Source organism: Rhinolophus sinicus, linkage group LG04 (assembly GCF_036562045.2).
Source record: "Rhinolophus sinicus isolate RSC01 linkage group LG04, ASM3656204v1, whole genome shotgun sequence".
Lineage (NCBI taxonomy): Eukaryota > Metazoa > Chordata > Mammalia > Chiroptera > Rhinolophidae > Rhinolophus > Rhinolophus sinicus.
In genome coordinates, this window is record NC_133754.1 from 92841778 (window position 1) to 92857492 (window position 15715).

General features: G+C 39.1%; 1 protein-coding gene across 5 annotated transcripts in view; it reads left to right on the plus strand.

The window, feature by feature from the left end:
- SOHLH2 (spermatogenesis and oogenesis specific basic helix-loop-helix 2) overlaps positions 1-11787 on the plus strand; it is a 50203-nt gene extending 38416 nt beyond the window's left edge. For 2 of the 5 annotated variants that reach the window (XM_019736533.2, XM_074330018.1), the window contains 5 exons: positions 5146-5293; positions 5447-5538; positions 6164-6285; positions 9094-9350; positions 10738-11787. In XM_019736533.2, the coding sequence (XP_019592092.2) occupies positions 5146-5293; positions 5447-5538; positions 6164-6285; positions 9094-9350; positions 10738-10758 (640 nt within the window). In that variant the 3' untranslated portion in view covers positions 10759-11787. Of the gene's footprint in view, positions 1-5145; positions 5294-5446; positions 5539-6163; positions 6286-7611; positions 7714-9093; positions 9351-10737 lie in introns of those variants that run through there. The other 3 variants (XM_074330019.1, XM_019736534.2, XM_019736535.2) reach the window with 3 other exon arrangements.
- Positions 11788-15715: the final 3928 nt, after the last annotated feature.

Sequence of the window (15715 nt, forward strand, 5' to 3'; positions counted from 1 at the left end):
AGATATTTTACTGATTAATTCTGTTAAACATTTAAAGAAGTAATACCAGTCTTAAACAATCTTACAGAAAATGGAGGAGGAGGGAACAGTTTCTAACCCATTTCACAAGGTCAGCATGACCTTTACCTGATAAAGGCATTATAAAAACATAAAATTACAGACCAGTATCCTTCATGAACTGAGACATAAAAATACATAATTTTAGCAAATCAAATTAAGTAATATGTAGAGACATAATCCATAATGACTACCCCAAGTTTATCCTAGAGAAGCAGGCTAATGTATCATGAAAACAAAAATAAAAACGTAATTCATCACATTAAACAGAATAAAGGAGAAAACCCATATGATTAGCAGATTCTGAAAAATTATTCAGCAACATTCAATACCCTTTCAAGATTAAAAAAATTAAACTTTCAGCAAATTAGATATGGAAGAGGACTTCCTCACTCTGTTAAAGGGCATCTATGAAAAACATATCTAACACTGTCCTTAATAATGTAATTGTGACCACATTTCCTTAAAAAAAAGGCCTGGCACGAAATAAGGATTCCTATTCTTACCACTTCTGTTCATCATTAAATGAGCTGTCCTAGCCATTGCAATTAGGTAATAAAAAGAAATAAAAGAAATACAGATTAGAAAGGAAGCAAAACTCTCCTATTTATAGCTGGCATGATTGTGTATGTATAAAGTCCTAAGACACCTACAAAACAACTGCTAGGACTACAAGATAAATATAACAAAGTTGCAGCATATAAGGTCAATGTACAAAAGTCAACTATATTTTTATAGATTAGCAAACATTTGAAAAATGAAAATTTAAAAATAATTATACTTACAGTAGGGTATAAAAGAATATACTTAGGAACAATTATGCAAAAAGGCAGAGAATATGTACATTGATCACTCAAAATATTGCTATGAGAAATTAAAGAAAACCTAAATCTTGCATTATACAATAATCATGAATTGAAAGGCTGTTGTTAAGATGTCAGTTCTCACTAAATTGAAATAAAACTTTATTTGAACCTAAATCATAATCCCAGCAGGCTTTTTTTTTTTTTTTTGGTACAAATTGACAATCTAATTTAAAAGACTTAGAATATAAAAGGACTTCGAGTAAAGCAATATTGAAAACGTACAACAAAGTGGGATGACTTACACTATCTTACTTGAAGACTTAGTAGCTGCAATCGTCAGTATGCTATTACATAAAGGTTGACAAATAGATTAATGGAACACAATAACCCAGTGCTGGACCCGCACATTTATGCTGATTTGATTTTAAGCAAGTCACCAAAGCATACAAATTAGGAAACAAGTTTTTCTATAGATGCTGCTGGAACAACTGTATACCATGTTTTCCCGAAGATAGGACCTAGCCAGACCATCAGCTCTAATGATCGTCTTTTGGAGCAAAAATGAATATAAGACCCTGTATAATATAATATGATATAATACCGAGTCTTATATTAATTTTTGTTCCAAACGATGCATTAGAGCTGATGGTCCGGCTAGGTCTTACTTTCGGGGAAACACAGTATCCGTATGGAAAAACAATGAACTTTGACCCACTTCACCTCATACCACATAAAAGTTAATTCAAGATGGAGCATAGTCAGAGCTATACTATAAACCTAAAAGTATAAAGCTTCTGGAATAGTACTGTTTAGTAGAACTTTCTGCAGTATTATAGAAATGGCCTCTAACTGCGTCATTCAGTAAGGTAGCCACTAGGCACATGTAGTTATTGAGTATTTGAAAGGTGGCTATTGCAATTAGAAAATGAATTTTAAATTTTATTTAACTTTATATTTAAATACTCATGTGGCTAATGGCTGTTGTATTGGACAGTGGAATTCTAGAAGAAAGTATAGGCGAATGACTTCACAAGCTGGGGGTGAGGCAGCTGTGCCTTAGACAGGATACAGAAAGCAATAACCATACATGAACGGTAAATTTACTCATCAAAACTTAAAACTTTTACTATCAAAAGACAGCACTAAGAAAATAAATGGGCATGCCACAGACTGGGAAAGTATTTGCAAAACAAATATACTGATAATGTACTGGTATTAAGGATATATAAGGAACTCCTGAAGTTCAATTATAAAAAGACCTGCAATCCAATTGAAATTAAATAAAATATTTAAACAGACACTTGGCAAAGGAAGATAAACAAGTGCCCAGTAAGCACCAGAAAAACTACTTAACATAATTTGTCATGGAAATGCAAATTAAAGTGTAAAATACTACTACATATACCTCAGAAAGGCCAAAATACTAAAATTGAAACTGACAATATTAAATGTCAAAGATTTGGAACAACAAGTACTCTCATACATTGATAGTGGAAGTGTAAAATGATACTATTTTGAGAAAAGTTCTGTCAGTTTCTTATGAATTTGTAGAATAACTCATTAGTTCCATTCCTAGATGTTTACCCAGGCAAAATAACATGCATTCACAAAAGGACATATAGAATGATATAGCAGATTGATTCAGAATGACCCAAAACTGGAAACAGCTACAGTGTTTATCCATAAGAGAATGGATAAATAGGCTGTGCATATTTATACTATGGAATACTATAATATTACTCAATAAAAAGGAACAAACTACTGATATTATAAGAGCCCCATGGACAAGTCTCAAAAATATTATACTGAGTGAAAGAAACCTTACATAAAAGGGCACAGGCTGTAAGATTTGATTTATATGAAGTTCAAGGACAGATGAAACTATGTAATGTGGAATAGAAAAATACTTGGAACATAGTTGCCTCTTACATGGGATGAGATTGACTGGGGAAATGAAGATAAGGAACTTTCTGGAGTTTTGATAATGTTGATTAGGGCTGTGGTACATAATTTTGTGCATTTGTCAAAACTTATAGAATGGTGCCCTTAGGCTATGCATATTTTATTTTATGTAACTTTTACCTGAAAATAAAATAACTTGAACTCTAGTTAATGATATGTTTAGGGTTTAGTGTACTGAAGTCTATAACTTACTTAGAAATGCTTCAATATAATAAAATGGATTAATATATGTCCCATGGGATGCCTCATATATGATAAAACAAGGACAGTAACTCTTCATTGAAGACTCTAGGTAGTGAGTATATAAGTATTGGCTATACAAATTCTTAATTCCCTCAACTTTTAAGAGTTAAGAATTCTTAATTCTTTCAATCTATGTATTTGGACATTTTTATGATAAATGTTAGAAAATATTTAATATGATTTTTCATGATAAAAATGATATATCTCAGCAAAAATATTTGGAAAATATAGCAAATGAAAGGAGGAAATAATATTTTCCATAGCCCAACCATTCAGAAATAACTGTTACTTGTTTTTGCTTTTAGTCTTTTTTCTGTGCTTTATTTTTGCTTTGTTTAATGGCTATGATCATATTTTATTAATATATGCTGTCTTGTATCCTATAAAAATATCCTATTTTTCCCCAATAAGCTTTATAACATCATTTCTACTGTGAGATCATATTCAATTGAGCTAGTGTACAAAGCTTACTTAAGCATCCACTTACTTTGCATGTTTAGATTGTTTTTCATATTTTACTGATATACTACTACAGTGGATAACAGAAATATTGTTCTGTTTTTAGGTCCTTATAAGTGGAAATACCATGTTAAAATGTGTGAAAAGTTTCAAAGCCCTTCATACACATTGTCAAATTGTTGACGGTTCCATCCCTTTCCAGAATTGTTCCTGAGACACCTTCACAGACCCCCAGGACTCAATACCCAGTTAAAGCACCACTGATCTAGAATATTTTAGTTATTCACATTCAGAGAGGTTTAGTAACTTGTTGATGCTCCTAGCTAATAATTGGCAGAACTACCACTGGATACTACCCAGTCAGTATTCAGCGTAAAAACAGGTGCTTAATAATGTTTATTAAGTGAACACATGGAAAAATGAAGGTACCAAAGGCTTATATCAACTTAAATTTCTATTTCCTATGTATTTCCCTTCAGAAGTACGAAACACTTAGTTTAGTTTCTTTCTGATCTAGACAGGACATTGTTCTCATTTGCATATTGTTGTTTGTTTGTTTTTTGTTCTGTCTGCGTCTACTGCTTCTGATTTTCCCTTGGCTCAGAACACAGAGTTACATGTAAAGCCCATGCATTACAACATGCTAATTGATCTATTGCTGGAAATGTGGCATGAATATTCTGACTACTCTTAGCCTTCTACTGTGAATTGCAAAAGGATTTACATATATAGTGTGTGAGTCTCTCCTCTGAGAAAAGAGTTGTCTGTAGGTTTCCATAGGCAGCGGAATGTGTACAATCTTCCCCCCTTATCCATAGGGGATACTGTTCCATGACCCCCAGTGGATTCCTGAAATCACGGATAGTTTCAAACCCTATATATGGTTTTTCCTATACATACATACCTATGATAAAGTTTAATTTGTATATTAGGCACAGTAAGAAATTAACAACAGTAACTAATATTAAAATAGAACAATTATAATGATACACCATAATAAAAGTTATGTGAATATAGGCTCTCTCTCTCTCTCTCTCTCTCTCTCTCTCTCTCATAACCAATCTGATAACCAAGACAACCACTCAGTAACTAATGGGCAGGTAGCATATATAGCAAGGATATGCTAGAGAAAGGGAGATTCACAATGTCTCAGATGGGACAGAGCAGGATGGTGTGAGATTTCATCACGCTACTCAGAACAGCACATAGTTTTAAAACTTATGAATTGTTGAATTATGAAATTTTCCAGTTAATATTTTTGGACCAGGGTTGACTGCAGGTACCTGCAACCACAGAAAGCCAAGTCGCAGATAAGGGGGGATGACTGTATTGAGCCCAGGGTCTGGGCAGGGCACGCCATGCACTGCAGCAGGCCTGGGGCGAGTGAGCTGAGGCTGCCATCAGTACAGACGTGTACTGGGCAGCCGTGTCAGTGGGTGCTCCAGGATTTTGTGATTCCAGGGGTTGTGAAGCTGCTGTTTTGTGGGGACGCGAGCTTCCTCTGAAAGGGAGACAGGGTAGGGAGGGGACACTTCTGTTATAAGTAAACCCAGGAGGAAGAATTGTGTTCAAGGAAGAAAATGAGACTAATTATTCTTTATTACCATTCCCCACTCAGAGAACGAATCAAGTATTGCTGTGAGCAGCTGCGTACTCTGTTGCCATATATAAAGGGGAGAAAGAACGATGCCGCTTCGATTCTTGAGGCAACAGTTGATTATGTGAAGTATATCCGGGAGAAACTCCCTCCAGCCGTGATGGGCCAGGTATTCAACTCCCAAGCCCTTGAGTTTTATTGTCATACATCATGCTTTAATGCTACATTTTTTTCTCTATTTTTTATCACTGGAAATGTATGTGTGTTTGTATATATGAAAAAAAAATCTCTATCTAAATAGATCTGTCTCTCTACTTTTTAGATTACAGAAGCACTTCAGAGCAATAGGAGGTTTTGTAAGAAACAACCAATGCCCATCCAGGTCTCCCTCCCAGGCACGGTCATGGCCCAGAGGTATGATAAGGGCCTCTGTTAGTTCCCTCAGTGCTAGGGCCGGCAGTGTAGACAGGCACGGAACCCAGCCGTGGTGAGCACTCAGGCATGTGTTAGCAATCAGTGGGCTTTTCCCAGTGCCGACGTGTGCCACTGAATCACAGTGGTAAAATACATAGTTTCTCAGGCTCATGATCCTTTCATCACTTGCCTTACTCTTTTGTTATTTCTGAGGATCTTAAAAATGGAGCTTTACCGGTAGTTGGTTATGACTGGGGCGATCCAGTGGGGGCGCGATGGAGTCTGGCATTGCTCTGTCACAGGTGGTCAGAGGCTTTGGAGCAGTCCCGTCCTGCAACCGGGAGTCCTCACGGTGCTAGGACACAACGAGACCTGCCAAAGGAACGCTTCCTATTTAAATTGATTAGAATATATAAACAAAGGAAATCTAGGGAGGAAAAGCAGGTCATTCCTCTACATCCTGAAGAATTAACATGAGTCCTGTTCAGCAGTTTGTTCTTTTATTTAAATAATCCATAGTTTAGGCTCTTGTCTGTTGTTTAGAACTTGAATGATAGAGCAGTTGGACTGAGCCACGTTCATGTTGTCTTCCTTGAGAACTGTGTGTTTTTTCTGTTCTTCTAAGGGAAAACAATGTATTGGCAAGCACGTATTCACCTGTGAGAGGGATCAGATTCCTGGCTAATAAGTGCTTGAACGTATACTCCGCGCCTGCCTCAGGGGGCTCCTTGGATGACGCCATGAGAGGTGAGCACACCTGCCTGGGGCCGCTGTGGTGCACTGGGGTCTGCATGCCCGGTGTGTGGAGCCCGGGTTCCTAGGCACTCATCTCCACAAACAGGGAAAGGAGCGAGGCTGGCAGATTCCACCAGGAGTCCTGGTGTTGTCCGCTTGGAGCACACCTGGCCACAGGCCCCACAGGCGCCTGTATCCCAGAAATGGGGCTCACAGTCGACCATCATTACCAGAAAGCTCATATTACTGATGATGAGTACACTGGTGACTTTGTTTATGTGACTACTAGAATCTAAAGGGAGGGGAAGCATTCGTATTAATTCAGTAGTACTAACTATGTCCTGAGCACATAACACAATCATTTATTGACTTTCTTCCTGTCTTTGCGTAAATGTCACCTTCTCGGGGTCATTCTCAACCGCCCAACTTAAACTGCACAGTCCTGGCAGCACCACGTCCCACGTGGGGCTCCTCACCGCGTTTGCTGCTGTGTCCTTCACAGCACTCACCACCTAATGTTTACTTCCATACTTAGCTCATCGCCTGTCGTCTCCCACTAAAGTATCAACTCCATGAGGACAAGGAGTGTTTTTTTGTTTGTTTGTTTGTTTGTCTGTTTTGTTCATTGCTGTATTTCTAGTACCTAGAGCAATGATGGGCTCACAACAGGAGCTCACAGTTTCTAGCAGAGAGGGTCACCACAGCCGACTATGATTCCTCTAGTAATTGAAGTGCCATCATAGAGGTACTATGCATATTACGGGGATATAGCAGACGCCACAGGTACCCATGAGGTTACTAGGAATGGTGTCTAAAGTCGAAAGAGAGAGGAGGCCAAAACTAGAATATAGCCCTCCTTGTTCATGTAATCAAATCAGCCTCAGGGTGCTTTGTTAGTCGATTTAGACTTCTCCTGACCAGGGGCGAGGGGAGTGAAAGTAGGAAAAAAGTAGCCGTGAGCTGTGGCTAATGTACTTAAAGTAGCTGTGCCTGGATGCCAACCTGAGTGGTTAAATCAGACAGCGGTCAGGGCACAGGCATATGCCTATCAGTGTTACTTCTTATACAGTAGTACTTCGGTTTTAGAACGTCTCCGTTGACGAACATTTTGGTTTACGAATACTGTAAACCCGGAAGTAAGTGCTTCGGTTTTCGAACGCACCTCAGAAGTCAAACATGTCATGCGGCTTCCGCTGAGTGCAAGATCCTGAGGCTTAGCTGTCGGCTGTTTTCAAACATTTCAGAACTCAAATGGTCTTCTGGAACGGATTACGTTCGAAAACCGAGGTACCACTGTACATGCATTACTTCGGCATTCTCATTATTTATGTTCTGCAGAGACTCTGAAATACTCCTTCCAGGGTAGTGAGTTCAGGCCTTCTGTGTCCCAGCATCTCTTGTATCACATCACCTAAACCAACTGCTCCTGGGATGACACAGGTATGCTAACTAGGGACATAGACTTGTGGCACATTCAGAGTGGAGGGGAGCCTAAAGGTCATTGAGTCAAACCCCCCATTTTAACTTTATTTATATACATTTTACCATTTGAAAAGCAATATTAGTCCTTTACTAACCCAGCCAAGATAATAACTCTGTTCATTTTTTATGTATTTTCTTCGTTTTAAGTATTTTATGCATATTTTTCTACAGTAGTAATCATATGGAAAATCAAATTTTTTCTCTGCTTTTGTTGCTTAAGATCATGTCATATATACTTTAATTTTTTACTATGCAGTCCTCATCACCATTTTAATTGTTTTAGTAGTTTATCACATGATTTACAGAATGATTTTCTTAGCCATCCTCCAATTGCGACATTTAGTGTTTCCCGTTTTATGGGGAGAGCACTTTTATATATAATATGACAGGAAATATTTCCCCACATACAGTCTTTTCTGTATTTTGGACTTTTCCTTGGACTGGACACCTGGAAGTCTGTGATGAATGGGTCTGTGATGTGAGCACATGTATAGCTCGTAACCCGTGTTACCAAATTGGGTTGGAAAGAGGATTGGGACAGTTAAAATCAGTTATGTCTTTCAAATTTCACTTTCATCACCTCAATCAATAAATTGAAGGCTGGGGAAGTTAAATAACCACGTGAGGTCACCAGGTTTCTGTGCTAAAGTCTGACTTGTGACACAGAAATGCTGATCTGAGGCAATGTTTAGACTTCATTAGGTGGCCCTGACTTGTCCTTGCCCATTAATCTCTGTACACATGTGCTGAAATGCAAATATTCACAAACATTCCAGATACATTTGTATTTAAAGTGGAAATAAATTTACTTTTATTAATATTAATGTCCAGAAGAAAGTTAAGTATTCACAATGTTGAGATTACATTGTTAACGTTCATTATATATTTCAAAATATTTTTCTGCCTTCTGTGTACTGTACAGAGTATAAGGATATACTCTGTGCCACTTCACCAATAGAAAATCGACCAAAATTTATTCATGGATGAATGGAGTTCTTTCCAACATGCTTCCTTGCTTCATAGGGATGGTCACAATTTTGATTATGATGGAAGAACACACACACACACACACACACACACACACTCCCAAAGGCACAGAGATCTGATGTTCCTCTAAAATCTGTCTTTTAATGACACGTGAACACTAATTTGTAGTGTATATAGTGAACTAAATGTCGCTACTAAAAAGTTCAGTTTTTCCGACAACTTTTAAGTGTAGCAGTAATATAAGTTTGTAACATGAGGGAATGAAATAGAGGACAGTTCATTTCATATACTCATATGGTAGTTCAAAGTTACAGTCGTGTGTACTGACAGATTTTTTTTTTTTTCTTAAAGGTCAGTCTAGCTCCACTTCAGAGAATGCTATTGGTGATATGTATAAAAGTCTAGTTCCCAGCACAGCTCTCTCTCTCAATTCCTTCCATGCTGTCAGATACTATTCTAAAGTCATCCCTTCCTATGATGCAGCAGCCGTAACAAATCAGAACATTTCAGTTCATTTTCCATCAGCTGTGCCCAAAGTGTCCAAGTTTCTTCCTCAGCACTGCAATTCTGTGCTGGGCCAGACGTGCACAGCACATGCCAACTGCCTGGTAAGTCTTCTGGGGTCTTGGATCACATCAGACTCTATCATTGCAGCCAGCAAGGCCCCTGACGTGCATTTTGCTGCTAACACTCTGGTCAGTAATCTCTTAGACTGGAACCAGGTGCCGTTAACCCAGGCTCTCGTTCTGCATGCTGCAGGACTCTGTGTACCCAGAGTCAGTGCATCTGACGGTGGCTCTGCTGGTTGACCCTAAGTGAGCAGATGGAACATGATTTCCTTGAGAGCCCCTCCTCTCGGCCCCTCTGCTTCCTCGATGCCCCATCCCATTTCCCAGCCTCTCGCTCAACCGGCCCCATCAGTGGCTGCTGCTGTTTTCTAGGCTGGCAGTTACTCACGCTAGATGAAAACCTGTTCTTCTGACACCAGCTAGGCTATTTGCAGATCCCAGATGTCCTCAGATCGCAGATATTTATCAAGCACCCATGATGTTCTGGCATTGCGCTAACCACCGAGAATGTAGTATTGTATAAAGATAGCACAGTCCGTGCCCTCTTGGAGCTTTAGTGTCACAGACGCAGGCAGTTGTGATGCACATTGGAGCACGTAGGAGGAGTACCTCGGATATATAATATAACCGAGCTTTGGGAGAGGCTAGGGACTGCTTACCGCTGTAAGAAGTACTCTCTAAGCCAAGACATGAGAAGTAAGAATTAGCCCGGTAGGGCCGTAGGAGTCGGGAGTGAGGAAGAGCATTCCAGGCAGATGGATCAGCATAAATAAATAGTAGTGTCTTCGTTTTTTTTTGGAAGAACTGTCCAGTTCCAGAGGAAGACCCGCACCAGACTGGCCTGCTTAAAATGTACTTCTGATAATCTTAATATAGTTGCTAATACTTTTGCATATTAATAATAGCTAACATGTTTTGAGCTCTCAATAATTAAAGAACGGTGCCTAATATTCTATGTCCTCAATGTGGATGGTCTGGTGACTCTATGAAACAATCCATTGAGCGAGGTATTATTATTTCCATATGACATGTATGGAATGGGAATAATAGTGACCTTACCAGAACAATGTTTGAGAAAAATATTCTAGAGAATCATAGAGAAATTTTACAATGTGAAGTATCTACAAATATATTACTATTGCTGATGATCATCAGGGTACCAACAGGAAAACCTGAGGAAATGAAAAAAGCATTGCAACATTAATTTTTTATTGTTGACCTATAGTTTTTGTTGTAAGAAAAAAATTACTTTTAATAACAATAAATAGTACTTATTTTAAAACCTGTAGGTTTATTGATGTGAAGATTTCATATGGTTTTACAAATCATTTCATATTGCTTTAGGACATAGAAAACATATTTATGACATTATGAGTAAGAACAGACCAGGATTCAATTAATGTGTTTTTTTTTCCCCTCTTTGCAGCAACAGTTTTGGGCATATTAATAGCACATGTTTGAAATTCTCACTCTAGACCACCTATTGGGTGCAGTTTGATAATACGTGAAGAATGGAACAATGAATGATCTTGAAAGCTACATCCAGAGGCCTAATATCAAAAGAGTTTGCATTGCATGGTTTCTGATAAGTGTGCTAAAAGCTTCTACAGACAGAAAGACAGCAAAAGTGCTAGCCACACGCCTTCACTTATCTTCATACATACTTGGATCTCCGACACCCAGAAAGCTACAAGAACAAATGTCCTAGGTGACCTAGACTCTTTGTTTTTCTCAGAAAAGATTCCACAATTTGTGAAAAAAGTGCATTATAGAAAAGAGCCACATAGACTTGATAAAGTGGTAAAATTGGGGAGGTGCATTGATACTCTGTGTCCCTGAGTACAGGTATTGCAATTTGACTCTTATTTTTAGTATCACTGAATTACTGTCACTTATTTCTGGGTAGTTTCTTTTGTAGATTTCACATTTTAGAGAGCTTCGTTATTCACCATTCAAACTAAGATGTCTTAGTTTGAGAGAAGTGTTTACCTCCCCGCTTGACTACTAATGAATAAATTGACGTATTTGTTTTTATATTTCATAATCCCTTGAGTGAAATAATAGCTAATAGGTAAAATTTTCTTTCTGGATCTTTAGTTACAGACTAGCAGGTGCTTCTTTGTTTTTCATCTCTTCTTCCCCATAGGTATTAGAAAAGGCTGTTGAAAATAAGGGGAGAAAATTGTTTTATATTTCCTTGAAGTGTTCTTATGCATAATATAAGTTTTATTGTTAAATATTCAGTTTTGACCCTGAAAATGGTAACCCATTTTTGTTTTGTTTAATAAACATGTGTTCCCTCTTTTAGTAGTACTATGTAGGGAATTTAATTTTACTAGACTTTTGAGAAGTTTAAAAATTACTTTAGGCACAGCCTAATTTTCATGTTAAATTGTATAGCTTTCCTTGGAGGGTGCCTTGATGATGGAATCTGTAGATGTTTGACAAACCTTATAAAGGAACTAGAAGTTTCTAACTAAGATTCTGTGCTTATTATTATACATGTGTGCTGACTGTTCATACTCTTGCCGTTATGAGTAATTGCTTTGGCTTTGTGTGAGAACCTGTTGAGGTATTTTGGGCACTGAGATGACTTCCTACATTCACAGCTGGTCTTAATTGCTACTGGGACTTTTGCTTTGCATCAGGGTTTCTCTAGATCCACTGTGGACTGGGAGAGACAGACTATGGCTGGTAATTCAACAGGGGACCTATAGAGTACGACCCATAGATCCTGTCTACTGGCAAGTCTCAGTCCCCTTTTTCTTTCAACATGGAGAGGAGGCCACCAGATCTATTGTTAAAGCTCTGGTTTTTTTCAGAGTTGGTTCCCATGATCCCAAACTCCATGCAGTGTCCAAATTCATTTCTAATACTAAAATTTCATTTTTAATAAATTATACTCTTCCAGGTAAGTTCAACTCTCAGCCCAGGAAGAAAGGTTAGTTGGGCCTCAGCCCATAGCAAAAGAGCAGAATTTTTTTCCTTTATAAAATCAAGTTGGCTGGTCATGAGACAGTGCCAGTATTATTTTCACTATGAAAAAGATGTATGGAGTTTGCATAGAAAAGGGAGAGCTTGCAGCATTCACACTGGTGGTAGAGGGTCAGAAACAAACATTTATCAAGCCTTTTCTGTGGCCCCGGAAAACTATTAGATATTTCCTTGAGGAGAGGATTTAGTCTTATTCATGGCTATATTCTCAGCGTCGACCATCTTGCTCGTTGGATGGATGGATGCAGATTCTTGGATGGATATCTGGGTGAATGAGCCAAGAGGAAGGAAGGGTCTGATCTTGGGTAATGACTATGAGAAAGCAGAGCAGGAGACATACTCAAGCACTTCAGGACCCATTTGAAGTCAAGAGAGAGGGAAGAGTGAAAGTTGCTATTTGGCCATCATTTTGTATTTATCGATGTGTATCAATCTGTTTACACCTATTTCTTGCCCTTCACTACACTTTTCTAATATATAAGCTGCATGGTCGTCAGCATGGCAGACATGACAGTAATTGGTAGTATTAATAAAGAAAACGTTGGGTGTTCAGTGCAGAACACTCAAATGATGAACAACTCAAATATCATTCAGTTATTTATTAATTTGTTCAAATACAACTATTGATATAAGACAGAGTCTGTTTTACTTTCTGTATCTAGGAGCTTAGAGTCTATCGTAAGAGACAGATAAAATAGAATTGCAATAGAGTTTGTTGAGTGCTACAAAAGGGGAGAATATGAAGTACTACGAAGAACTTAAAAGCATCCCTCACTCCATTCTGGAGATTCATGCAAGGCTTTTGGGGACAGTGACATAGCTATCTAAAACTGGTGATAACAATACTTGCCTCTTAAGATTGTTATGAAGATTAAATGACAGAATATGTGTAAAAGTCTTTAGAACAGTGCCTAGCACATAGTAATCATTTAATATATGTTGGTTATAATTACATGATGATGATAATGATTAAGCTGAGATTTTATGGACCAGCAGGCATAGCTAAGTCAAAAGGTGGAGATTTGGGGACGGTTTTGGGAGAGGAGTTTTTATGCAGAGAGAACTGCATTTGCAAAGAGATCAAGAAAAGGACAGAATAAAACATGGCTGTGCATAGAGTTCAGGAGTGGGATGGGGAAGAATGGAGCAGGAATATAGGTAAGGGCAGAGACAGGTAAGGGCCACACGATACGGCCCTATTTGAATTTCTAATGGTGCCTCATTGCTGTTTTGATATTGACATAAGCAGATTTTCATTTTAGGATGACCACTCCTGCTTGGTGAATTTAAAGGCAGAATGAATTGAAGGGGGCCAAAACCAACTAGGGGAGGGGTGGCCATTCTAGTAGTTCAGGCAAGAGATGGCCCCAAGTGAGTTATTGGCAGTAGGAATAAAGAGAAGTAGACAAATTTAATCAAGGGTAAGGGGGCATAATTAGCAAGACTTGGTAGACATCCAATAGAGGGGTCATGAAAAGGTAAGGGTGACTCCCAGGTTTGTGGCTTCAGTGGCTGGATGGGTAATACTGATGTTCACTGAGGGAACACAGGAAAAAGAGACTTTTGGTGGGATGGCGCTGGAGGATGACAGTTGTATTTGGGGACATGCTGCATTTGGGTATTTGTAGGATACCCGGTGGAGGTAGCCACATAATACATTCAGATTTGAGCAGCACAGGCCGGACAGCTGCAGGAGAGGTCACAGGTCTGGGCTTGTGGGATGTGAGAGTGGGGGATGCAAACAGAAATGGTGCACTTGGGCTGGATGACCCACAAGGACTTCTAACCCTACAACTCTATTGTAATTCATCATAAGTCACTTGGTCAGGCCCCCAGTGTAACATGACATTACAAGCTACCAGACATTCAGGGTACATGGGTAAACCTTAAATGCCGAGGGCACATCTTGCCCATAGCAGCTGTGTTTGTTTACTGGTGGTTTTTCTGAACTGTGAGAAATTAAATTTCTCACTTAAGAAAAATACAAAACTTAGCCAATACTGGATCTATTTCTAATATGGCAAATAGCAATGCACTCAGGTAGGTAGGACCAACCTCTTTATACAGGGCATCGGTTTCCCTCTGGTCATTCCCAGCTTGCCTCATTCATGGAAGTAGCTTGCCTGGTCCCTATAGGCGTTCTAGTGTAACTCCTATACAGGGGAACCACTGGGGTTTGGTGGGGGACGGTGGCAGCATACTAAAGTGCAGATTCCCAGGTCATACACCACAGGGTCAGGCTGGTAAACTTGGCTGGTGCCAGATGTGTTGCAGGTCTCTGAAGATCCTACCTAAAAACACCCAGTACACATTCGTAAATGGATGCAGATACCCATAAGGGACACAAGAACAGACACAAACTGCAACCACAGTGGTTGACTCCCCAGCCTGCACTTGTAGATTTATGCAAACCATGCATACCAGGACCTTATGCTGGAGAGTCTGGTGTCACAGTTCTAGAGTGGGGCCTAGTACTCTGCACAGAATGAGTGATGTGCAGCCAGGTTTGGAAGCCCCTGTGAGGTTAGATCATGCTGACCACGCACATGTTAAGGCCTGACATCCAGAGATGAAGCACCAGGAACACAGCCCTCTTAAATCTTGACAGTTCAGCTCGGAGAGGATGATGCCGTCCACACTGGTTGACTGAAGGTTGTGCTGCTTCCGTAAGTTAGAAAAGTGATGAAGTAAGAACATTCTGTGCCCAGAGTATCGTTGTGGGGAAATTTGAAGATAGAAGCCGACCCCGGGAGTTTGGAGTAAGTGTGACTAAGATGAGTGAAAACAAGAAAGACATAGGACTTCACTCTCTTTAGTTTTGGAAACCGCTTCCGTGAAGGGAGGTACTTTCTCATTTTTGTTAAATCTTTCATGTTTTATGAAATTACTCTCAAAGTATTGTTAAAAGCAGAATGTCACTTTGCAAAACAATGACATTGGTAAAATAAGTCATTTCTCTGAATACTTGGCACTGACTTATCATAAAATTTTGAAACTGGAACCTGAGCCTCCTGGCAGTTTTCTGTCCAGCTATCAGGCATGTCGTTGGTTTTCCCCTTTCCCTCTGGCTGTCTCCTTGTTACATGGAATGAGGAAGCAGGAAGCCCACAGATCACCGTGGTTAATCAGTGGCCTCCAGGGAAACGTGACACTCCTATGGAAGAGAGAGAGACGCCTCTTATCTGTACTTTTCAAGGTTGTTTTGCATCCCAACATAATGTTCTTTCTGAAAACAAAAAACAGGAGGACACACACACACACACACAGAGTATGTTGTATGCTGTCAAATTTTACTCATCAGACTCCAGTAAAAATACTCATTTTTACTCAAAGCAAAGATTTTGAGAAGTCAGATTATAACCTAAGTGGGCTGAGTGCTGCTGGAAGAAACTTCAGGGAGTTAGGCTTCT